This window comes from Pelobates fuscus, chromosome 9 (assembly GCF_036172605.1).
Source record: "Pelobates fuscus isolate aPelFus1 chromosome 9, aPelFus1.pri, whole genome shotgun sequence".
In the NCBI taxonomy this organism is placed as follows: domain Eukaryota; kingdom Metazoa; phylum Chordata; class Amphibia; order Anura; family Pelobatidae; genus Pelobates; species Pelobates fuscus.
This window is the reverse complement of record NC_086325.1, coordinates 166,498,501-166,524,898: the sequence shown is the minus strand read 5'-3', so window position 1 is coordinate 166,524,898 and position 26,398 is coordinate 166,498,501. Positions and strand designations below refer to the sequence as shown.

Below are 26,398 nucleotides of genomic sequence, written 5' to 3'. Positions count from 1 at the left end.
AAGCCGAGGTCAACCCAACTGTGATTTGCAAGTCTCTCTCTCTCTCTCTCTCTCTCTCTCTCTCTCTCTCTCTCTCTCTCTCTCTCTCTCTCTCTCTCTCTCTCTCTCTCTCTCTCTCTCTCTATATATATATATATATATATATATATATATATATATTAAAATCAGTCCATATAAATATATAAACACTCTCTTCTTGAGCTAGTTTGCAAGACTGATATTCTGATCAGCTACAGCAAAGGCAGGAAAGATTGGAGCAGTGAACTTTGTCTGGTGGGAGTAAAGAATGACGCATGATCCAGGGTCAAAAAAGATCAGTTCCCCTTCTTCCAGGTCCACCAATATGCCAATGTGTTTGGGGCTTTTGAGCAGTTCAACCGGCTCATGCTGAGAATCATGGGAGAAGCGGAAGTCTTTGTCATAGCGGGAAAAGACCCAGGAAACACTGTTGTAGCCCAGCCTGGTGTCGTTGCCTGCACCCTTACGAGCCAAGGACCCATAGGCAATACCTAGCTTGTAGGCACCGCTGTTTTCCACATTAACCTTCCACGCATGGATACCATTCTGGAATGAGTTGGTGGCCAAACAGTTGGGCCAGTGATTGAAGCGTTCAGGTCCATCTAGGTAGTTCTTGGCCTTCTTTTGGAGAAATGTCAGGACGTTGCCTTCAGATACTGCCAGCAAGGGACTAATGGTCTTCTTATCAAACGTGATTTCTTCACAAACTGTAAGTGATGAAAGTTAGTTTTAATGTTCTGCAAATCATACATCATGTGGTGGCATGCATGAACGAACATCTAACCTGCCCAGGTTTGGTCTACAGAGCACAGCCTTTACCCTTTGCTATGTTGCCTTGTGCCTTAACCTGTGGTTGGATCGTGACCCAAAACTCTGCATGCTGTTTGATGGGTCCGCATTGGTAGGAATAGTCAAAGTTCAGGTAACCGTTCACTATAAGCAGTTTATTTTGGACTTTCTGGCCACTCCACAGTGGGAAGGTTCTAATAAAGTGGTTTGTTAAAGGGATTCTTTATAGTCACCAAAACAACTTTAGCTTAATGAAACAGTTTTTGTGTATAGATCATGTCTCTGAAGTTTCACTGCTCAATTCACTGCCATTTAGGAGTTAAATAACATTTGTTTATCCCCTGGCTGTGACTCACACAACCTGCATGAATAAAGATGGTTTCATTTTCAATCAGATGTAACTTACTTTGGAATTTTGTATTTCCTGCCCTGTAATTTGAACTTTAATTGCATACATAAGGCCCCTCCAGGGTCAAGCAAACTATTAACAGGGCAGGATATAAGAAATTCTAAATTAAACAGAATTTGCGATAAAGGAAGTGTAAACATTAGATTACTCTTTACAGGAAGTTCTTAGGAAGGCTCTCTAAGTCCCCTGTCTCCCAGCACACAGTGTATTATAACTGCAGCTATAAGGTTATGGTGTAAGGAGGTCCCCTGTCTCCCCGCACACAGTGTATTATAACTGCAGCTATAATGTTATGGTGTATGGAGGTCCCCTTTCTCCCTGCACACAGTGTATTATAACTGCAGCTATAAGGTTATGGTGTAAGGAGGTCCCCTGTCTCCCCGCACACAGTGTATTATAACTGCAGCTATAAGGTTATGGTGTAAGGAGGCCCCCTGTCTCCCCGCACACAGTGTATTATAACTGCAGCTATAAGGTTATGGTGTAAGGAGGTCTCCTGTCTCCCCGCACACAGTGTATTATAACTGCAGCTATAATGTTATGGTGTATGGAGGTCCCCTTTCTCCCTGCACACAGTGTATTATAACTGCAGCTATAAGGTTATGGTGTAAGGAGGTCCCCTGTCTCCCCGCACACAGTGTATTATAACTGCAGCTATAAGGTTATGGTGTAAGGAGGCCCCCTGTCTCCCCGCACACAGTGTATTATAACTGCAGCTATAAGGTTATGGTGTAAGGAGGTCCCCTGTCTCCCCGCACACAGTGTATTATAACTGCAGCTATAACGTTATGGTGTAAGGAGGTCCCCTGTCTCCCCGCACACAGTGTATTATAACTGCAGCTATAAGGTTATGGTGTAAGGAGGTCCCCTGTATCCCCGCACACAGTGTATTATAACTGCAGCTATAAGGTTATGGTGTAAGGAGGTCCCCTGTCTCCCCGCACACAGTGCATTATAACTGCAGCAATAAGGTTATGTTTTAAGGAGGTCCCCTGTCTCCCCGCATACAGTGTTTTATAACTGCAGCTATAAGGTTATGGTGTAAGGAGGTCCCCTGTCTCCCTGCACATAGTGTATTATAACTGCAGCTATAAGGTTATGGTGTAAGGAGGTCCCCTGTCTCCCTGCTCATAGTGTATTATAACTGCAGCTATAATGTTATGGTGTAAGGAGGCCCCCTGTCTCCCCGCACACAGTGTATTATAACTGCAGCTATAATGTTATGGTGTAAGGAGGTCCCCTGTCTCCCCGCACACAGTGTATTATAACTGCAGCTATAAGGTTATGGTGTAAGGAGGTCCCCTGTCTCCCCGCACACAGTGTATTATAACTGCAGCTATAAGGTTATGGTGTAAGGAGGTCCCCTGTCTCCCCGCACACAGTGTATTATAACTGCAGCTATAAGGTTATGGTGTAAGGAGGTCCCCTGTCTCCCCGCACACAGTGTATTATAACTGCAGCTATAAGGTTATGGTGTAAGGAGGTCCCCTGTCTCCCCGCACACAGTGTATTATAACTTCAGCTATAAGATTATGGTGTAAGGAGGTCCCCTGTCTCCCACACACACAGTGTATTATAACTGCAGCTATAAGGTTATGGTGTATGGAGGTCCCTGTCACACAGTGTATTATAACTGCAGCTATGAGGTTATGGTGTAAGGAGGTACCCTGTCTCCCCGCACACAGTGTATTATAACTGCAGCTATAAGGTTATGGTGTAAGGAGGTCCCCTGTCTCCCCGCACACAGTGTATTATAACTGCAGCTATAAGGTTATGGTGTAAGGAGGTCCCCTGTCTCCCACACACACAGTGTATTATAACTGCAGCTATAAGGTTATGGTGTATGGAGGTCCCTGTCACACAGTGTATTATAACTGCAGCTATGAGGTTATGGTGTAAGGAGGTCCCCTGTCTCCCCGCACACAGTGTATTATAACTGCAGCTATAAGGTTATGGTGTAAGGAGGTCCCCTGTCTCCCTGCACACAGTGTATTATAACTGCAGCAATAAGGTTATGGTGTAAGGAGGTCCCCTGTCTCCCTGCACACAGTGTATTATAACTGCAGCTATAAGATTATGGTGTAAGGAGGTCCCCTGTCTCCCACACACACAGTGTATTATAACTGCAGCTATAAGGTTATGGTGTATGGAGGTCCCTGTCACACAGTGTATTATAACTGCAGCTATGAGGTTATGGTGTAAGGAGGTCCCCTGTCTCCCCGCACACAGTGTATTATAACTGCAGCTATAAGGTTATGGTGTAAGGAGGTCCCCTGTCTCCCCGCACACAGTGTATTATAACTGCAGCTATAAGGTTATGGTGTAAGGAGGTCCCCTGTCTCCCCGCACACAGTGTATTATAACTGCAGCTATAAGGTTATGGTGTAAGGAGGTCCCCTGTCTCCCCGCACACAGTGTATTATAACTGCAGCTATAAGGTTATGGTGTAAGGAGGTCCCCTGTCTCCCACACACACCGTGTATTATAACTGCAGCTATAAGGTTATGGTGTATGGAGGTCCCTGTCACACAGTGTATTATAACTGCAGCTATGAGGTTATGGTGTAAGGAGGTCCCCTGTCTCCCCGCACACAGTGTATTATAACTGCAGCAATAAGGTTATGGTGTAAGGAGGTCCCCTGTCTCCCTGCACACAGTGTATTATAACTGCAGCTATAAGGTTATGGTGTAAGGAGGTCCCCTGTCTCCCCGCACACAGTGTATTAGAACTGCAGCTATAAGGTTATGGTGTAAGGAGGTCCCCTGTCTCCCCGCACACAGTGTATTATAACAGCTATAAGGTTATGGAGTAAGGAGGTCCCCTGTCTCCCCGCACACAGTGTATTATAACTGCAGCTATAAGGTTATGGTGTAAGGAGGTCCCCTGTCTCCCTGCACACAGTGTATTATAACTGCAGCTATAAGGTTATGGTGTAAGGAGGTCCCCTGTCTCCCCGCACACAGTGTATTATAACTGCAGCTATAAGGTTATGGTGTAAGGAGGTCCACTGTCTCCCCGCACACAGTGTGTTATAACTGCAGCTATAAGGTTATGGTGTAAGGAGGTCCACTGTCTCCCCGCACACAGTGTGTTATAACTGCAGCTATAAGGTTATGGTGTAAGGAGGTCCCCTGTCTCCTCGCACACAGTGTATTAGAACTGCAGCTATAAGGTTATGGTGTAAGGAGGTCCCCTGTCTCCCCGCACACAGTGTATTATAACAGCTATAAGGTTATGGAGTAAGGAGGTCCCCTGTCTCCCACACACACAGTGTATTATAACTGCAGCTATAAGGTTATGGTGTAAGGAGGTACCCTGTCTCCCCGCACACAGTGTATTATAACTGCAGCTATAATGTTATGGTGTAAGGAGGTCCCCTGTCTCCCAGCACACAGTGTATTATAACTGCAGCTATAAGGTTATGGTGTAAGGAGGTCCCCTGTCTCCCCGCACACAGTGTATTATAACTACAGCTATAAGGTTATGGTGTAAGGAGGTCCCCTGTCTCCTTAATTCAATATCTATATAATACACTGAAATGGGGGTATCATCTCCAATGTGTTCCCTACTGGCCCTTCCAAACTCAGAGCGTATGCGCTGTAGCCACTATGCAATGAACCCTTTCAGTACACTGGGAAGGTAACAATCTGTTTCCCCCGGCACAGGTAAACATTGGCAATTTACATCCCGGGACCTTGAAGATGCCCGTGCAGCAGTGCCTGGTACTGACCCGTGCTGCAGCACAGCATAGAGGAAGCCCACAATCTGTTCAGCAATGGACTCTGCACACAGCTCGGGTTAAAGTTTAACTTGTCAGACTCTTCAGGTTCCAAGATTCCTTCCGCTTCCTCCGTCCTGAAAGGGAGAACAACGTTTTATGTAGGAATGGACTGCGAGCACAATTATAGGCATTTATATATCGAGATTACAGAACAGAATCCTATTTCTTAGTCAGTGTTATAGGACATTATAATTATATAATTACTGATCTGTTATATCACACAGAATGACTGGGATGACTGGAATCTAGCGCTCTAATAGAGAATCACTGAGCCTGGATCTAGCGCTCTAATAGAGAATCACTGAGCCTGGATCTAACGCTCTAATAGAGAATCACTGATCCTGGATCTAGCGCTCTAATAGAGAATCACTGATCCTGGATCTAGTGCTCTAATAGAGAATCACTGAGCCTGGATCTAGCGCTCTAATAGAGAATCACTGAGCCTGGATCTAGTGCTCTAATAGAGAATCACTGAGCCTGGATCTAGCGCTCTAATAGAGAATCACTGAGCCTGGATCTAGCGCTCTAATAGAGAATCACTGAGCCTGGATCTAGCGCTCTAATAGAGAATCACTGAGCCTGGATCTAGCGCTCTAATAGAGAATCACTGAGCCTGGATCTAGCGCTCTAACAGAGAATCACTGAGCCTGGATCTAGCGCTCTAATACAGAATCACTGAGCCTGGATCTAGCGCTCTAATAGAGAATCACTGAGCCTGGATCTAGCGCTCTAATACAGAATCACTGAGCCTGGATCTAGCGCTCTAATACAGAATCACTGAGCCTGGATCTAGCGCTCTAATAGAGAATCACTGAGTCTGGATCTAGCGCTCTAATAGAGAATCACTGAGCCTGGATCTAGCGCTCTAATAGAGAATCACTGAGCCTGGATCTAGCGCTCTAATACAGAATCACTGAGCCTGGATCTAGCGCTCTAATAGAGAATGACTGAGCCTGGATCTAGCGCTCTAATACAGAATCACTGAGCCTGGATCTAGCGCTCTAATACAGAATCACTGAGCCTGGATCTAGCGCTCTAATACAGAATCACTGAGCCTGGATCTAGCGCTCTAATACAGAATCACTGAGCGGGAATCTAGCGCTCTAATACAGAATCACTGAGCCTGGATCTAGCGCTCTAATACAGAATCACTGAGCCTGGATCTAGCGCTCTAATAGAGAATCACTGAGCCTGGATCTAGCGCTCTAATACAGAATCACTGAGCCTGGATCTAGCGCTCTAATACAGAATCACTGAGCCTGGATCTAGCGCTCTAATACAGAATCACTGAGCCTGGATCTAGCGCTCTAATACAGAATCACTGAGCGGGAATCTAGCGCTCTAATACAGAATCACTGAGCCTGGATCTAGCGCTCTAATACAGAATCACTGAGCCTGGATCTAGCGCTCTAATAGAGAATCACTGAGCCTGGATCTAGCGCTCTAATACAGAATCACTGAGCCTGGATCTAGCGCTCTAATACAGAATCACTGAGCCTGGATCTAGCGCTCTAATACAGAATCACTGAGCCTGGATCTAGCGCTCTAATAGAGAATCACTGAGCCTGGATCTAGCGCTCTAATAGAGAATCACTGAGCCTGGATCTAGCGCTCTAATAGAGAATCACTGAGCCTGGATCTAGCGCTCTAATACAGAATCACTGAGCCTGGATCTAGCGCTCTAATAGAGAATCACTGAGCCTGGATCTAGCGCTCTAATAGAGAATCACTGAGCCTGGATCTAGCGCTCTAATAGAGAATCACTGAGCCTGGATCTAGCTTTCTAATACAGTTTGACTGACCCTGAATCCAGCTCTCTAATACAGATTCACCCAGCCTGAATCTAGCGCTCTAATACAGAGAATCTAGCTCTCTAATACAGATTCACTGACCCTGAATCTAGCTCACTTCTATAGACGTACAATAAAATCTTGTATTAGTAACTCCTGTGAGTAGAATTATGATTTAGTAAAGTTACTGACCTCTCGTCCATTTCATTCTCTGAGTTCTGTAAAGCAAACAGACAGATCTGTTACTATATGGCCTGCCACTCACATGGCTCCCTAATCATTAAACAGCACAAAGTTCTGTATGTCTCGTTCAGTATTCCTGATGTACACGGGTATCTAGAATGGCTCTAGAATATGTCGCCATTTTATAACTAACTGAATCAGGATATTTTGGGTAAATTTAATGTAGATTCTAGATCCTAATTATCAGCTCTAGACTCAGCGATGGATCCGTACTTACGATAAGATTAAGATCGTCCAGCTTAGTCAGCAAGTCCACGAGATAAGTCCTAATTCCAGACAGTTTGCGGACAGCCTCGGTCCAGTGGGCCCTTTGTGTGAGGATTCCTTGTTGGGCTCGTTCCTCCTCCACGTGGACCTCTTCCAGAAGTCTCTGCTCTTCATTATCACACACGTTCCTGATGAATGTGAGTCTCTGGATCACCAGTTCCCTGGCCGTTCTCGCTGTGCTCTGCAAATGGGAGATAATCTATTTACTTTTCAACTCTTTGATCATAGTTTGTTCCTAAATTGATTATTTCTCGTATTTCGATACTCAATTGAGTTGGTGTTGCTGAATGAATTTAGATATATTGCATTTTAGTTCCCGTTTAACTACTTCAAATGTCTGTGACCTACACAGAGCGTGATTTCCTACTTTGTGTCATAAGGATTCGGAAAAGAGTGGCCAGAGTTTGGAGAAATGTGCTGATTATTGAAGTATCCACCCAGTGTTGCAAGATCATTAGAAGAATATCTAGTGATCACTAGACTAGAAGGCGAAGACAAGTGAGTGAATGCACACCTAGTAATTGTGAGACACCATGAAGATTCTGGCCAATTGTCAAGTCTCGGGAGTCTCTTTCTGTTCTAGATCACTGCCTCTCCTGTTCTAAATGAGTGCGTTTCACACAAGTCTAGAAGATCATAGCAAAAATAACACCGGGATTCTCCAAATGTTCAACCTTAGATTTGGAAAAAATATAGACTGTTGATGGAAGGAAAGCATAGCTAAGGACTGTTCAAGGTCACTTACTTAACCTCTACGTTCTGGGAAGCTGTAATGATTCTAGATCCATCAATCCAGAATTTAGCACATGCCAAGTTGGGGAATATATCCCTCCCTATCCGTTGGAACCCAGAGGATTACATTTTATTTGAACAATTTCTGATATTTGTAATAATTGAGAAGGAGATTACCGCCACTCGTGGGGTCTTGGCTGGAAGGGTGTCTGTGAGGTACTTCTCAATCCCAGCAGTTTGTAGTTGCAGTCTCTCACACTGATCCACAATTTTATTCTAGGACAGAAAGAAGAGATGTCATTAGTAATTTTCGCACGTGTCCTTGTTCTCCAGGCCGGAGCTCACCGTTTCCATACATAATGATGCTGTCAATGCAGGCCATCCCAGAATGACCTGCTGTGCTGCGTCATGGGCGAGGAAACGCAGAGCTCAGCAATATTTACACTGCCCTCAGAGCGGCCAAGGGATGTATATCACAGGGAAATAAAGCCTTTTTACTGCATGGGAGGAGATGGGCAGTGCAAATCAAGCCAAATCCCCTGCATTAACACATGACTCTTATACTAGGTGTACACCGATTGCTTTGATCCCAGAAGCACCTCTGCTGTAAAACATGGCTTTCCTATGAGTAAACAGTGAACTGGGATGAATATGTAGGACAAAATAGCCGGCTTTAAAGAATTCACCATTTGAGGTTATTTCCCAACATTTCTACATGTTTGGCTATTTTTGCTATTCAGCTCATCCCAGTACATTCTGTATCTTTCCTGCAGATAGTCCGAAGGCTATGATGTGTGGGGTGCTGCTAGACTGGGGGGATTATTCACTAAATAATCCACTATAACGAACTAAAAACCACATTTAAAAAAAAATTAATTTGTAAATCTGTGAAACAGGAAGATTCTGCATCTCGTCACAGTCCGGCTGTTTTAGTCTCAGTTTTGTAATTCAGTTTATTACGGTTTGATATTAAGTTTAGACATCCCTAGCGTATTCAGTAGATCCTATAAAACTATTCACAGTCGGGAAGATAAATGTTTAGCGCTGTGTAATTAATCACACGGCAGGGCCCCATAGACCGCCACTCTCCAGACTGCAGTGTCCCCCCTGACTGAGAGGCCGGACACGGCAGTAAGTTACACAAACAGTGACGGCGATGTTAGTTAAGCTGCATTTCTATTGGTTTGGAAGGGGGGTAAGTGGGCAGCAGAGTTGCCTGGCGCATCTTTTAATTTTTCATGTTGATGGGCAGGGCATGAAAAGTGTTGCCCAGCCCTGTAATAAGTAGAATTCCTGTAGGAGGGAAAGGAATTAATAAAAACAGGGAGTCCATTCTTTATTAATAAATTAATTTCCTTCCTTTGAGTGCGACATACAACACAGCAGAACCTGTCATGCACTGCTCATCACCAGGCTATAGGGTTTAGACGTAACTAATCTTGGAAATCGGGGAAGGCGAATGGCTGGAGATTTTTAGTGCGTCTGGTGTAAATGTTTGAAAATAAATGTACTCGTTTATGGCTGGATGGTTTTCAGCCCTTCACATGGAGTGTTCCAACCCGTTACAGAATAATTCACTCACTGACGGATATTCCAGGACAATAATCAACTGGAATCTGCCAATCCAGCGAAATATATAGCTAAACATTAACCAGGGAAGAAATCTCTAACATTTGGGATTAGATTTACAGGTAATTCCCTGCTTGCACCATTTTTGAAGAGTTTTGTCCAAAAGGTAACCCAATTCCTACAGTGCCTCTCGCCTTGGCCAGCAAATAGCCAGGCATTGGGTTCAGATTAGAAAGGGCCTATTGTGTTGGTCCCAGATGTAAGAGACAAAAAGATGCTTTGTTATCACATTCTGCAATAGGAACTTTTAGGGCTTTTCTCTGAAAAGATGTGTCCTGCCCTATCTGGGAGTCACTGAGCTAATCTTACAGGAGCATAGTGTATGGCTGGCTGTCAGTGATGGGACATGGGCAAACAGATACAGACTGTAGGCAAACAGAGACAGAGTGTGGACAACCAGAGACAGACAATGGACAGCCAGTGACAGAGCATGGATAACCGGAGACAGAGTGTGGGAAACCAGAGACAAAGTGAGGACAATCGAGCATGGCCAGTCAAAGACAAAGACTCAGACACATTACTGGGAGTATTATTGCTGTGGAGCTCTGTTATACACTCAAACACATTACTGGGAGTATTATTGCTGTGGAGCTCTGTTATACACTCAGACACGTTACTGGGAGTATTATTGCTGTGGAGCTCTGTTATACACTCAGACACATTACTGGGAGTATTATTACTGTGGGGCTCTGTTATACACTCAGACACATTACTGGGAGTATTATTGCTGGGGAGCTCTGTTATACACTCAGACACATTACTGGGAGCATTATTGCTGTAGAGCTCTGTTATACAATCAGACACATTACTGGGAGTATTATTGCTGTGGAGCTCTGTTATACACTCAGACACATTACTGGGAGTATTATTGCTGCGGAGCTCTGTTATTCACTCAGACACATTACTGGGAGTATTATTGCTGCGAAGCTCTGTTATACACTCAGACACATTACTGGGAGTATTATTGCTGTGGAGCTCTGTTATACACTCAGACACATTACTGGGAGTATTATTGCTGTGGAGCTCTGTTATACACTCAGACACATTACTGGGAGTATTATTGCTGTGGAGCTCTGTTATACACTCAGACACATTACTGGGAGTATTATTGCTGTGGAGCTCTGTTATACACTCAGACACATTACTGGGAGTATTATTGCTGTGGAGCTCTGTTATACACTCAGACACATTACTGGGAGTATTATTGCTGTGGAGCTCTGTTATACACTCAGACACATTACTGGGAGTATTATTGCTGTGGAGCTCTGTTATACACTCAGACACATTACTGGGAGTAATATTGCTGTGGAGCTCTGTTATACACTCAGACACATTACTGGGAGTATTATTGCTGTGGAGCTCTGTTATACACTCAGACACATTACTGGGAGTATTATTGCTGTGGGGCTCTGTTATACACTCAGACACATTACTGGGAGTATTATTGCTGTGGAGCTCTGTTATACACTCAGACACATTACTGGGAGTAATATTGCTGTGGAGCTCTGTTATACACTCAGACACATTACTGGGAGTATTATTGCTGTGGAGCTCTGTTATACACTGAGACACATTACTGGGAGTATTATTGCTGTGGAGCTTTGTTATACACTCAGACACATTACTGGGAGTATTATTGCTGTGGAGCTCTGTTATACACTCAGACACATTACTGGGAGTATTATTACTGTGGAGCTCTGTTATTCACTCAGACACATTACTGGGAGTATTATTGCTGTGGAGCTCTGTTATACACTCAGACACATTACTGGGAGTATTATTACTGTGGAGCTCTGTTATACACTCAGACACATTACTGGGAGTATTATTGCTGTGGAGCTCTGTTATACACTCAGACACATTACTGGGAGTATTATTACTGTGGAGCTCTGTTATACACTCAGACACATTACTGGGAGTATTATTGCTGTGGAGCTCTGTTATACACTCAGACACATTACTGGGAGTATTACTGTGGAGCTCTGTTATACACTCAGACACATTACTGGGAGTATTATTACTGTGGGGCTCTGTTATACACTCAGACACATTACTGGGAGTATTATTGCTGTGGGGCTCTGTTATACACTCAGACACATTACTGGGAGTTTTATTACTGTGGAGCTCTGTTATACACCCAGATACATTACTGGGAGTATTATTGCTGTGGAGCTCTGTTATACACTCAGACACATTACTGGGAGTAATATTGCTGTGGAGCTCTGTTATACACCCAGACACATTACTGGGAGTATTATTGCTGTGGAGCTCTGTTATACACTCAGAAACATTACTGGGAGTATTATTGCTGTGGGGCTCTGTTATACACTCAGACACATTACTGGGAGTATTATTGCTGTGGAGCTCTGTTATACACTCAGACACATTACTGGGAGTAATATTGCTGTGGAGCTCTGTTATACACTCAGACACATTACTGGGAGTATTATTACTGTGGAGCTCTGTTATACACTCAGACACATTACTGGGAGTATTATTGCTGTGGAGCTCTGTTATACACTCAGACACATTACTGGGAGTGTTATCGCTGTGGAGCTCTGTTATACACTCAGACACATTACTGGGAGTATTATTACTGTGGAGCTCTGTTATTCACTCAGACACATTACTGGGAGTAATATTGCTGTGGAGCTCTGTTATACACTCAGACACATTACTGGGAGTATTATTGCTGTGGAGCTCTGTTATACACTCAGACACATTACTGGGAGTATTATTGCTGTGGAGCTCTGTTATACACTCAGACACATTACTGGGAGTATTATTGCTGTGGGGCTCTGTTATACACTCAGACACATTACTGGGAGTATTATTGCTGTGGAGCTCTGTTATACACTCAGACACATTACTGGGAGTATTATTACTGTGGAGCTCTGTTATACACTCAGACACATTACTGGGAGTATTATTGCTGTGGAGCTCTGTTATACACTCAGACACATTACTGGGAGTAATATTGCTGTGGAGCTCTGTTATACACTCAGACACATTACTGGGAGTATTATTGCTGTGGAGCTCTGTTATACACTGAGACACATTACTGGGAGTATTATTGCTGTGGAGCTTTGTTATACACTCAGACATATTACTGGGAGTATTATTGCTGTGGAGCTCTGTTATACACTCAGACACATTACTGGGAGTATTATTACTGTGGAGCTCTGTTATTCACTCAGACACATTACTGGGAGTATTATTGCTGTGGAGCTCTGTTATACACTCAGACACATTACTGGGAGTATTATTACTGTGGAGCTCTGTTATACACTCAGACACATTACTGGGAGTAGTATTGCTGTGGGGCTCTGTTATACACTCAGACACATTACTGGGAGTATTATTGCTGTGGAGCTCTGTTATACACTCAGACACATTACTGGGAGTTTTATTGCTGTGGAGCTCTGTTATACACTCAGACACATTACTGGGAGTATTATTGCTGTGGAGCTCTGTTATACACTCAGACACATTACTGGGAGTATTATTACTGTGGAGCTCTGTTATACACTCAGACACATTACTGGGAGTATTATTGCTGTGGAGCTCTGTTATACACTCAGACACATTACTGGGAGTATTACTGTGGAGCTCTGTTATACACTCAGACACATTACTGGGAGTATTATTACTGTGGGGCTCTGTTATACACTCAGACACATTACTGGGAGTATTATTGCTGTGGAGCTCTGTTATACACTCAGACACATTACTGGGAGTATTATTACTGTGGAGCTCTGTTATACACTCAGACACATTACTGGGAGTATTATTGCTGTGGAGCTCTGTTATACACTCAGACACATTACTGGGAGTAATATTGCTGTGGAGCTCTGTTATACACTCAGACACATTACTGGGAGTATTATTGCTGTGGAGCTCTGTTATACACTGAGACACATTACTGGGAGTATTATTGCTGTGGAGCTTTGTTATACACTCAGACATATTACTGGGAGTATTATTGCTGTGGAGCTCTGTTATACACTCAGACACATTACTGGGAGTATTATTACTGTGGAGCTCTGTTATTCACTCAGACACATTACTGGGAGTATTATTGCTGTGGAGCTCTGTTATACACTCAGACACATTACTGGGAGTATTATTACTGTGGAGCTCTGTTATACACTCAGACACATTACTGGGAGTAGTATTGCTGTGGGGCTCTGTTATACACTCAGACACATTACTGGGAGTATTATTGCTGTGGAGCTCTGTTATACACTCAGACACATTACTGGGAGTTTTATTGCTGTGGAGCTCTGTTATACACTCAGACACATTACTGGGAGTATTATTGCTGTGGAGCTCTGTTATACACTCAGACACATTACTGGGAGTATTATTACTGTGGAGCTCTGTTATACACTCAGACACATTACTGGGAGTATTATTGCTGTGGAGCTCTGTTATACACTCAGACACATTACTGGGAGTATTACTGTGGAGCTCTGTTATACACTCAGACACATTACTGGGAGTATTATTACTGTGGGGCTCTGTTATACACTCAGACACATTACTGGGAGTATTATTGCTGTGGGGCTCTGTTATACACTCAGACACATTACTGGGAGTTTTATTACTGTGGAGCTCTGTTATACACCCAGATACATTACTGGGAGTATTATTGCTGTGGAGCTCTGTTATACACTCAGACACATTACTGGGAGTAATATTGCTGTGGAGCTCTGTTATACACTCAGACACATTACTGGGAGTATTATTGCTGTGGAGCTCTGTTATACACTCAGAAACATTACTGGGAGTATTATTGCTGTGGGGCTCTGTTATACACTCAGACACATTACTGGGAGTATTATTGCTGTGGAGCTCTGTTATACACTCAGACACATTACTGGGAGTAATATTGCTGTGGAGCTCTGTTATACACTCAGACACATTACTGGGAGTATTATTACTGTGGAGCTCTGTTATACACTCAGACACATTACTGGGAGTATTATTGCTGTGGAGCTCTGTTATACACTCAGACACATTACTGGGAGTGTTATCGCTGTGGAGCTCTGTTATACACTCAGACACATTACTGGGAGTATTATTACTGTGGAGCTCTGTTATTCACTCAGACACATTACTGGGAGTAATATTGCTGTGGAGCTCTGTTATACACTCAGACACATTACTGGGAGTATTATTGCTGTGGAGCTCTGTTATACACTCAGACACATTACTGGGAGTATTATTGCTGTGGAGCTCTGTTATACACTCAGACACATTACTGGGAGTATTATTGCTGTGGGGCTCTGTTATACACTCAGACACATTACTGGGAGTATTATTGCTGTGGAGCTCTGTTATACACTCAGACACATTACTGGGAGTATTATTACTGTGGAGCTCTGTTATACACTCAGACACATTACTGGGAGTATTATTGCTGTGGAGCTCTGTTATACACTCAGACACATTACTGGGAGTAATATTGCTGTGGAGCTCTGTTATACACTCAGACACATTACTGGGAGTATTATTGCTGTGGAGCTCTGTTATACACTGAGACACATTACTGGGAGTATTATTGCTGTGGAGCTTTGTTATACACTCAGACACATTACTGGGAGTATTATTGCTGTGGAGCTCTGTTATACACTCAGACACATTACTGGGAGTATTATTACTGTGGAGCTCTGTTATTCACTCAGACACATTACTGGGAGTATTATTGCTGTGGAGCTCTGTTATACACTCAGACACATTACTGGGAGTATTATTACTGTGGAGCTCTGTTATACACTCAGACACATTACTGGGAGTAGTATTGCTGTGGGGCTCTGTTATACACTCAGACACATTACTGGGAGTATTATTGCTGTGGAGCTCTGTTATACACTCAGACACATTACTGGGAGTTTTATTGCTGTGGAGCTCTGTTATACACTCAGACACATTACTGGGAGTATTATTGCTGTGGAGCTCTGTTATACACTCAGACACATTACTGGGAGTATTATTACTGTGGAGCTCTGTTATACACTCAGACACATTACTGGGAGTATTATTGCTGTGGAGCTCTGTTATACACTCAGACACATTACTGGGAGTATTACTGTGGAGCTCTGTTATACACTCAGACACATTACTGGGAGTATTATTACTGTGGGGCTCTGTTATACACTCAGACACATTACTGGGAGTATTATTGCTGTGGGGCTCTGTTATACACTCAGACACATTACTGGGAGTTTTATTACTGTGGAGCTCTGTTATACACCCAGATACATTACTGGGAGTATTATTGCTGTGGAGCTCTGTTATACACTCAGACACATTACTGGGAGTAATATTGCTGTGGAGCTCTGTTATACACTCAGACACATTACTGGGAGTATTATTGCTGTGGAGCTCTGTTATACACTCAGAAACATTACTGGGAGTATTATTGCTGTGGGGCTCTGTTATACACTCAGACACATTACTGGGAGTATTATTGCTGTGGAGCTCTGTTATACACTCAGACACATTACTGGGAGTAATATTGCTGTGGAGCTCTGTTATACACTCAGACACATTACTGGGAGTATTATTACTGTGGAGCTCTGTTATACACTCAGACACATTACTGGGAGTATTATTGCTGTGGAGCTCTGTTATACACTCAGACACATTACTGGGAGTGTTATCGCTGTGGAGCTCTGTTATACACTCAGACACATTACTGGGAGTATTATTACTGTGGAGCTCTGTTATTCACTCAGACACATTACTGGGAGTAATATTGCTGTGGAGCTCTGTTATACACTCAGACACATTACTGGGAGTATTATTGCTGTGGAGCTCTGTTATACACTCAGACACATTACTGGGAGTATTATTGCTGTGGAGCTCTGTTATACACTCAGACACATTACTGGGAGTATTATTGCTGTGGGGCTCTGTTATACACTCAGACACATTACTGGGAGTAGTATTACTGTGGAGCTCTGTTATACACTCAGACACGTTACTGGGAGCATTATTGCTGTGGAGCTCTGTTATACACTCAGACACATTACTGGGAGTATTATTGCTGTGGAGCTCTGTTATACACTCAGACACATTACTGGGAGTATTATTGCTGTGGGGCTCTGTTATACACCCAGACACATTACTGGGAGTATTATTGCTGTGGAGCTCTGTTATACACTCAGACACATTACTGGGAGTATTATTGCTGTGGAGCTCTGTTATACACTCAGACACATTACTGGGAGTATTATTGCTGTGGAGCTCTGTTATACACTCAGACACATTACTGGGAGTATTATTACTGTGGAGCTCTGTTATACACTCAGACACATTACTGGGAGTATTATTGCTGTGGAGCTCTGTTATACACTCAGGCACATTAAAACATGTAAAATAAATATGTAGGAATATACAGGAAGGGCGCTGCCCAAATTTGGGAACTAAACAGATAATACAGATTATCAAGTAAGGATAAAGTGCAATGCCAATAATTGTAAATAAATAGATTATGAATCATAAAAATATTTATATATAGAAGCATCTAAAAACAGTTAAATGGTGAAAGTCTGTAACCAAATGAATAGTACTTTCTTGGAGCAAAATTGTATCAGCTCTCAAAGTAGCAGAATCCTGTTACTAAATAGCAGAGTAGCTCTCCTCCAGAATAGCTCTCCTCCGGAATAGCTCAAATGGATATCTTTCTCCAACAAGATTATTCAATCGTAAATTTGAAAACCTTGATGTGATCTGACCACAGCTCGCTGCTTAGTGGATAAACCCTCAACGTTGTCCTACATGTTAGAGGAAAGATCGATATTATATTGTAACGGCTTCCAAGCATCAGGTTATTCTATAACATCCACTCCTGTCGCTCCGGCATACGCCGTTCATTAGTGATGTGTAATCAATTTTCTGGTCAGGGCCGGACGGACATTAACTGACCGCTATGTTCTATACAGACCCCATGGCTGGCGCACATCTGGGGCTAATCACTAAACCGATAATTGTAGAGAAACGACAAGGCAAAGTTTGGTCCAAAAAAAGACGAAATATCAAAAAAATGGAAACTTGAAAATCTCAGCTGAAATTAGCCGCGTTGGATAATTTTTACAGTTTGGTTATTCCGGCCTTGAAATGTTGCAGAGCCTTTGTCCATTGTCTGCAATTCCCGGCTTACTGAGTAAAATGCCCGAAATAATCAGATTTTACCAATGACGACTTGAAATGTAACGTTAACCTGGAGAGTTTTTTTAAAAGTTTCTGGCAGATTTTAAGATACGTTAGTAAGACATTCCCACTCCTCGTATTCTGTGCGTAAAACGTGGTATTACCCAGCATGCATTGGACCTCCTACTCCTGATTGGATGTTTATTTTCTATCTTTTTAATATGTAGTGCTTGTGGGTGCAGGAGAAGGGTCAGTGCCCAAACTGCTCGGAGCATAATAAATTCCATTAAAAAACTCAACTTTTATTGACCTCAGAGTAGATTGTAGCAAATGTCAGACTGAATCAAGGTTTCAGTCTCTGCCAGTGTCCGCCTCTTGGCAGACCTGCCTTAACGCATGGGCACGCTGGGTGATTACCCGGGGGACCCACTAGCATAGGTGCCCATAGGCTTGCCAACGTTTCAGTATATTATTCCAGGAGATTTATTCAGAACCTTCAAACCCTCGTTATTAAGATGTTTAAGTGGACTAATCACCTCAGTATCAGCTGTTATCTGTACATGTGATCTTACTGTTGTGTATACGTATATTGACCTTGATGAAGACAACGTGCACTTATTAATTGTACATAAGCAAGATAAAGTTAACACTCAGCTATTAGCATGTTTTGTAAAGTTTAAACACTGCTTTTGTCGGAGCTACCAATAAATATAAGCTTAATGTTATCGATAATTTACACTTGTTTATTCCTGTGAGTGGCTGTGTAGGTCGTGGCCCCAGTGCTTGCCCGGGGCCAATAATGCTGTTAAGACGACCCTGCCCCAAATTCACAGGTTACAATAAATGACTGTTTACATTGTGATTGTTTGCCGAGGTCCCTGGTAACAAGCGGCTCCTAGGCATTAACCTGCAATGCATGATGGGAATGCAGTCCTATCAATACATCAAATAAACACAGATCTATTTATTAGTCACACCGATAGGCATAACTCATGGTTATAAAATATAAGTGATAGAATACATTTAATAACAACAGTTAATTATTAATTATAGAACACATATCTCATTCGCCCTATAGATAATACATTATAGCTCACACCCTATAGATAATACATTATATCTCATTCGCCCTATAGATAATACATTATATCTCACACCCTATAGATAGTACATTATATCTCACACCCTATATATAATATATTATATCTCACACCCTATAGATAATACATTATAGCTCACACCCTATAGATAATACATTATATCTCACACCCTATATATAATATATTATATCTCACACCCTATAGATAATACATTATAGCTCACACCCTATAGATAATACATTATATCTCACACCCTATATATAATATATTATATCTCACACCCTATAGATAATACATTATAGCTCACACCCTATAGATAGTACATTATATCTCACACCCTATATATAATACATTATATCTCACACCCTATAGATAGTACATTATATCTCACACCCTATAGATAATACATTATATCTCTCACCCTATATATAATACATTATATCTCACACCCTATAGATAATACATTATATCTCTCACCCTATAGATAATACATTATATCTCACACCCTATAGATAATACATTATAGCTCACACCCTATAGATAGTACATTATATCTCACACCCTATAGATAATACATTATATCTCTCACCCTATAGATATTACATTATCTCTCTCACCCTATATATAATACATTATATCTCACACCCTATAGATAGTACATTATAGCTTACACCCTATATATAATACATTATATCTCACACCCTATAGATAATACATTATATCTCTCACCCTATATTTAATACATTATATCTCACACCCTATAGATATTACATTATATCTCACACCCTATAGATAATACATTATATCTCACACCCTATAGATAATACAGTATATCTCTCACCCTATATTTAATACATTATATCTCACACCCTATAGATAGTACAGTTATATTATATCTTACACCCTATAGATAATACATTATATCTCTCACCCTAAAGATAGTACAGTTATATTATATCTTACACCCTATAGATAATACATTATATCTCACACCCTATAGATAGTACATTATATCTCACACCCTAAAGATAATACATTATATCTTACACCCTATAGATAATACATTATATCTCTCACCCTATATATAATACATTATATCTCTCACCCTATAGATAATACATTATATCTCACACCCTATAGATAGTACAGTTATATTATATCTTACACCCTATAGATAATACATTATATCTCTCACCCTATAGATAGTACAGTTATATTATATCTTACACCCTATAGATAATACATTATATCTCTCACCCTATATATAATACATTATATCTCTCACCCTATAGATAGTACAGTTATATCTCTCACCCTATAGATAATACATTATATCTCTCACCCTATAGATAGTACAGTTATATTATATCTTACACCCTATAGATAATACATTATATCTCACACCCTATAGATAGTACAGTTATATGATATCTTACTCCCTATAGATAATACATTATATCGCTCGCCCTATAGATAATACAATATATCTCTCACCCTATAGATTGTACAGTTATATTATATCTTACTCCCTATAGATAATACATTATATCTCTCGCCCTATAGATAGTACAGTTATATTATATCTTACACCCTATAGATAATACATTATATCTCTCACCCTATAGATAATACAATATATCTCTCACCCTATAGATTGTACAGTTATATTATATCTTACTCCCTATAGATAATACATTATATCTCTCACCCTATAGATAGTACAGTTATATTATATCTTACTCCCTATAGATAATACATTATATCTCTCACCCTATAGATAGTACAGTTATATCTCTCACCCTATAGATAATACATTATATCGCTCGCCCTATAGATAATACAATATATCTCTCACCCTATAGATTGTACAGTTATATTATATCTTACTCCCTATAGATAATACATTATATCTCTCACCCTATAGATAGTACAGTTATATTATATCTTACACCCTATAGATAATACATTATATCTCTCACCCTATAGATAGTACAGTTATATCTCTCACCCTATAGATAATACATTATATCGCTCGCCCTATAGATAATACAATATATCTCTCACCCTATAGATTGTACAGTTATATTATATCTTACTCCCTATAGATAATACATTATATCTCTCACCCTATAGATAGTACAGTTATATTATATCTTACTCCCTATAGATAATACATTATATCTCTCACCCTATAGATAGTACAGTTATATTATATCTTACACCCTATAGATAATACATTATATCTCTCACCCTATAGATAGTACAGTTATATCTCTCACCCTATAGATAATACATTATATCGCTCGCCCTATATATAATACATTATATCTCTCACCCTATAGATAGTACAGTTATATTATATCTTACACCCTATAGATAATACATTATATCTCTCACCCTATAGATAGTACAGTTATATCTCTCACCCTATAGATAATACATTATATCGCTCGCCCTATATATAATACATTATATCTCTCACCCTATAGATAGTACAGTTATATTATATCTTACTCCCTATAGATAATGCATTATATCTCTCACCCTATAGATAGTACAGTTATATTATATCTTACTCCCTATAGATAATACATTATATCTCTCACCCTATAGATAGTACAGTTATATTATATCTTACACCCTATAGATAATACATTATATCTCTCACCCTATAGATAGTACAGTTATATCTCTCACCCTATAGATAATACATTATATCGCTCGCCCTATATATAATACATTATATCTCTCACCCTATAGATAGTACAGTTATATTATATCTTACACCCTATAAATAATACATTATATCTCTCACCCTATAGATAGTACAGTTATATTATATCTTACACCCTATATATAATACAATATATCTCTCACCCTATAGATAGTACAGTTATATTATATCTTACACCCTAGAGATAATACATTATATCTTACACCCTATAGATAGTACAGTTATATTATATCTTACACCCTATAGATAATACATTATATCTCTCACCCTATAGATAGTACAGTTATATTATATCTTACACCCTAGAGATAATACATTATATCTCTCACCCTATAGATAGTACAGTTATATTATATCTTACACCCTAGAGATAATACATTATAGCCAGCCCACACATGCCATATAAATGATGTATGGTGGGTTCTTCCCAGTGAATTGATTATATCTGTGTGTGAATAATGAATACTACAGCCAATAATTACCAGAACAGGAAATAAATGTCAGACATTGCTGTCTGTTCAATCACTGCTCTCATTAATAAACAGGAATTAGTTTTACTGTACAAACTGCAAACTCTCTCTCCATTCACAATCCACTCACTTACAGCACCTGCACTCACAGCCAACAGCACTCACTGCACCTCCACTCACAGTCCACTCACTTACAGCACCTTCCCTCACTCACAGCCCACTCACTTAAAGCACCTCCACTCACTTACAGCCCACTCACTTACAGCACCTGCACTCACAGCCCACTCACTTACAGCACCTCCACTCACAGCCCACTCACTTACAGCACCTCCACTCACTCACAGTCCACTCACTTACAGCACCTCCACTCACTTACAGCCCACTCACTTACAGCACCTCCACTCACTTAGAGCTCACTCACAGCACTTCCACTCACAGCATCTCCACTCACAGATCACTCACTCCCAGTACCTCCACTTACTCACGGCCCACTCACTCATAGCACCTCCACTCAGAGCCCGCTCACTTACAGCACTTCCACTCACTCCCAGTACCTCCACTCACAGCCTACTCAGTCAGTAAGTATACCACAAAACCCCTTCCACTTACAGCCCACTCACAGCCTACTTACTGACCCTTCCACGCACATCCACCTCACTCACTCGCTGAACACACTCAGAGCCCACTCACTCACTCACTCACTCACAGCCCAGAGGGTGCCAGCCAGTCATCCTGCAGCAGTGACTCATCCCCAGCCCCGCAGCCCGAGTTAGCCCCATACTGAGTGTGAGTGATCTCAGACCCTGCAATGCAGTCCCACTCACTCACCCTGATGTGAGCAGCCCTCTCCTCCGCCAGCCTGGTCCTGTGTGACTGGCAGCTCCCCAGGCTCCTGCAGAGGGGGCACACCAACCTGAGCTCCTCATAGCAGAACCAGCTCAGCTCCTGCCCGTGCTCCCTGCAGCTGGCACTCACTGGAGAGTCACTCACTGGGGGGCAGGGAGCCAGCTGGGGATCCGGGGGGGCAGCTGGGGGGCAGGGAGCCTGCTGGGGATCCGGGGGGACATCTGGGGGGCAGGGAGCCTGCTGGGGATCCAGGGGGGCAGCTGGGGGGCAGGGAGCCTGCTGGGGGGCAGCTGGGGGAGATGGTTCTCCCAGATCTATAGTTTCTCCCTCTGGGTCCATGGACAAGGTGGCCAGCCCGTCCTCAGGTCTCCACTCCACTGCGAAGGGGGACTTCACTCCCTTCTGTTGAGCTGTGCTGGTCCAGGAGTGGGAGCCAGTGATCACCCATACTGGCAGCCTGGGCTCCCCAGCCTCTGTGTGTGCCATCCTGGAGCGGGCAGGGAATGGCTGGCTCTGGGAAGGGACCTGTGAGACATACACCTGTCCCCAGGTAGGCTGGGCTCTCAAGGTGTTATACTCCTAGCTGGGAGGGAGACATACACCTGTCCCCAGGTAGGCTGTCCCTGGGAGGGGTTAGAAGCACTGCTGGGAAGGGTCCTGAGAGTGAGTCCTGCACCTGTCCCCAGGTAGGCTGTCCCTGGGAGGGGTTAGAAGCACTGCTGGGAAGGGTCCTGAGAGTGAGTCCTGCACCTGTCGCCAGGTAGGCTGTCCCTGGGAGGGGTTAGAAGCACTGCTGGGAAGGGTCCTGAGAGTGAGTCCTGCACCTGTCCCCAGGTAGGCTGTCCCTGGGAGGGGTTAGAAGCACTGCTGGGAAGGGTCCTGGGAGGGAGTCCTGCACCTGTCCCCAGGTAGGCTGTCCCTGGGAAGGGTTACAATCACTGCTGGGAAGGGTCCTGGGAGTGAGCACTCTACCTACCTGGGCAAAGGTAGGCTATCCCTGGGAGGGGTTAGAATCACTGGCTGGCTAGAGTCCTGGGAGTGAGTCCTGCACCTGTCCCCAGGTAGGCTGCCTCTAGTACTGACAAACTGGAGTGACCCCGTATACTCTGAGTGGGCACTCTGATCCCCTGTGTGTCACTGAGAGGCAGGGTAAGGGTTAATAACTGATATATAAAGCTATATGGCTTACTGCCAAATCCTCTCTCTCCATTCACAAGGAACACATAGTATCACACACAGTAACTGCTGGTTGCCATGGAAGTGCTTTACCATTAGGTAGACTTGGGCTGTAATAAGCTATATATTAACCACTACAGCTCCATGGAATTACCCTCTCCCTCCCATCCTGCCCCCTCTCCTCCATCCTGCCCCCTCTCCCATTCCATCTCTCTTCAATCCTGCCCCTCTCCTCCATCCAGCCCCCTCTCCCTGCCATTCTATCTCTCCTCCATCCTGTCCCCTCTCCCTCCCATTCTATATCTCCTCCATCCTGCCCCCTTTCCCTCCCATTCCATCTCTCCTCCATCCTGCCCCCTCTCCCTCCCATTCCATCTCTCCTCCATCCTGCCCCCTCTCCCTCCCATTCCATCTCTCCTCCATCCTGCCCCCTCTCCCTCCCATTCCATCTCTCCTCCATCCTGCCCCCTCTCCCTCCCATTCCATCTCTCCTCCATCCTGCCCCCTCTCCCTCCCATTCCATCTCTCCTCCATCCTGCCCCCTCTCCCTCCCATTCCATCTCTCCTCCATCCTGCCCCCTCTCCTTCCCATTCTATCTCGCCTCCATCCTGCCCCCTCTCCTCCATCCTGTCCCCTCTCCCTCCCATTCCATCTCTCCTCTATCCTGCCCCTCTCCCTCCCATTCCATCTCTCCTCCATCCTGCCCCCTTTCCATCCTGCCCCCTTTCCCTCCCATTCCATCTCTCCTTTCCCTCCCATTCCATCTCTCCTCCATCCTGCACCCTCTCCCTCTCATTCCATCTCTCCCCCATCCTGCACCCTCTCCCCGCCATTCCATCTCTCCTTCATCCTGCCCCTCTCTTCCATCCTGCCCCCTCTCCCTGCCATGCTATCTCTCCTCCATCCTGCCCCCTCTCCCTCCCATTCCATCTCTCCTCCATCCTGCCCCCTCCCCCTGCCATTCCATCTCTCCTCCATCCTGCCCCCTCTCCCTCCCATTCTATCTCTCCTCCATCCTGGCCCCTCTCCCTCCCTCCCATTCCATCTCTCCTCCATCCTGCACCCTCTCCTCCATCCTGCCCCCTCTCCCTCCCATTCTATCTCTCCTCCATCCTGCCCCCTCTCCCTCCCATCTCTCCTCCATCCTGCACCCTCTCCCTCCCATTCCATCTCTCCTCCATCCTGCCCCCTCTCCCTCCCATTCTATCTCTCCTCCATCCTGCCCCCTCTCCCTCCCATTCCATCTCTCCTCCATCCTGCACCCTCTCCCTCCCATTCTATCTCTCCTCCATCTTGCCCCCTCTCCCTCCCATTCCATCTCTCCTCCATCCTGCCCCCTCTCCTCGGACTCCTCCATCCTGCCCCCTCTCCCTCCCATTCTATCTCTCCTCCATCCTGCCCCCTCTCCCTCCCATTATATCTCTCCTCCATCCTGCCCCCTCTCCTCCATCCTGTCCCCTCTCCCTCCCATTCCATCTCTCCTCCATCCTGCCCCCTTTCCCTCCCATTCCATCTCTCCTCCATCCTGCACCCTCTCCCTGCCATTCCATCTCTCCTCCATCCTGCACCCTCTCCCTCTCATTCCATCTCTCCCCCATCCTGCACCCTCTCCCTGCCATTCCATCTCTCCTTCATCCTGCCCCTCTCTTCCATCCTGCCCCCTCTCCCTGCCATGCTATCTCTCCTCCATCCTGCCCCCTCTCCCTCCCATTCCATCTCTCCTCCATCATGCCCCCTCCCCCTGCCATTCCATCTCTCCTCCATCCTGCCCCCTCTCCCTCCCATTCTATCTCTCCTCCATCCTGCCCCCTCTCCCTCCCTCCCATTCCATCTCTCCTCCATCCTGCACCCTCTCCTCCATCCTGCCCCCTCTCCCTCCCATTCTATCTCTCCTCCATCCTGCCCCCTCTCCCTCCCATCTCTCCTCCATCCTGCACCCTCTCCCTCCCATTCCATCTCTCCTCCATCCTGCCCCCTCTCCCTCCCATTCTATCTCTCCTCCATCCTGCCCCCTCTCCCTCCCATTCCATCTCTCCTCCATCCTGCCCCCTCTCCCTCCCATTCTATCTCTCCTCCATCTTGCCCCCTCTCCCTCCCATTCCATCTCTCCTCCATCCTGCCCCCTCTCCTCGGACTCCTCCATCCTGCCACCTCTCCCTCCCATTCTATCTCTCCTCCATCCTGCCCCTCTCCCTCCCATTCTATCTCTCCTCCATCCTGCCCCCTCTCCTCCATCCTGCCCCCTCTCCCTCCCAT

The 26,398-nt window shown here is 43.8% G+C and overlaps 1 protein-coding gene across 1 annotated transcript; it reads right to left on the bottom strand.

The window, feature by feature from the left end:
* Window positions 1-145: 145 nt before the first annotated feature.
* On the bottom strand, window positions 146-23,472 carry BSPRY (B-box and SPRY domain containing). The gene is made up of 6 exons (XM_063431773.1): window positions 22,948-23,472; window positions 8,207-8,305; window positions 7,248-7,478; window positions 6,980-7,005; window positions 4,947-5,071; window positions 146-725 (listed from the first exon to the last, which is right to left on the bottom strand). The coding sequence occupies exons 1-6, from the start codon at window positions 23,449-23,451 to the stop codon at window positions 202-204; spliced, it is 1,509 nt and encodes a 502-aa protein (XP_063287843.1). The 5' UTR covers window positions 23,452-23,472; the 3' UTR covers window positions 146-201.
* Window positions 23,473-26,398: the final 2,926 nt, after the last annotated feature.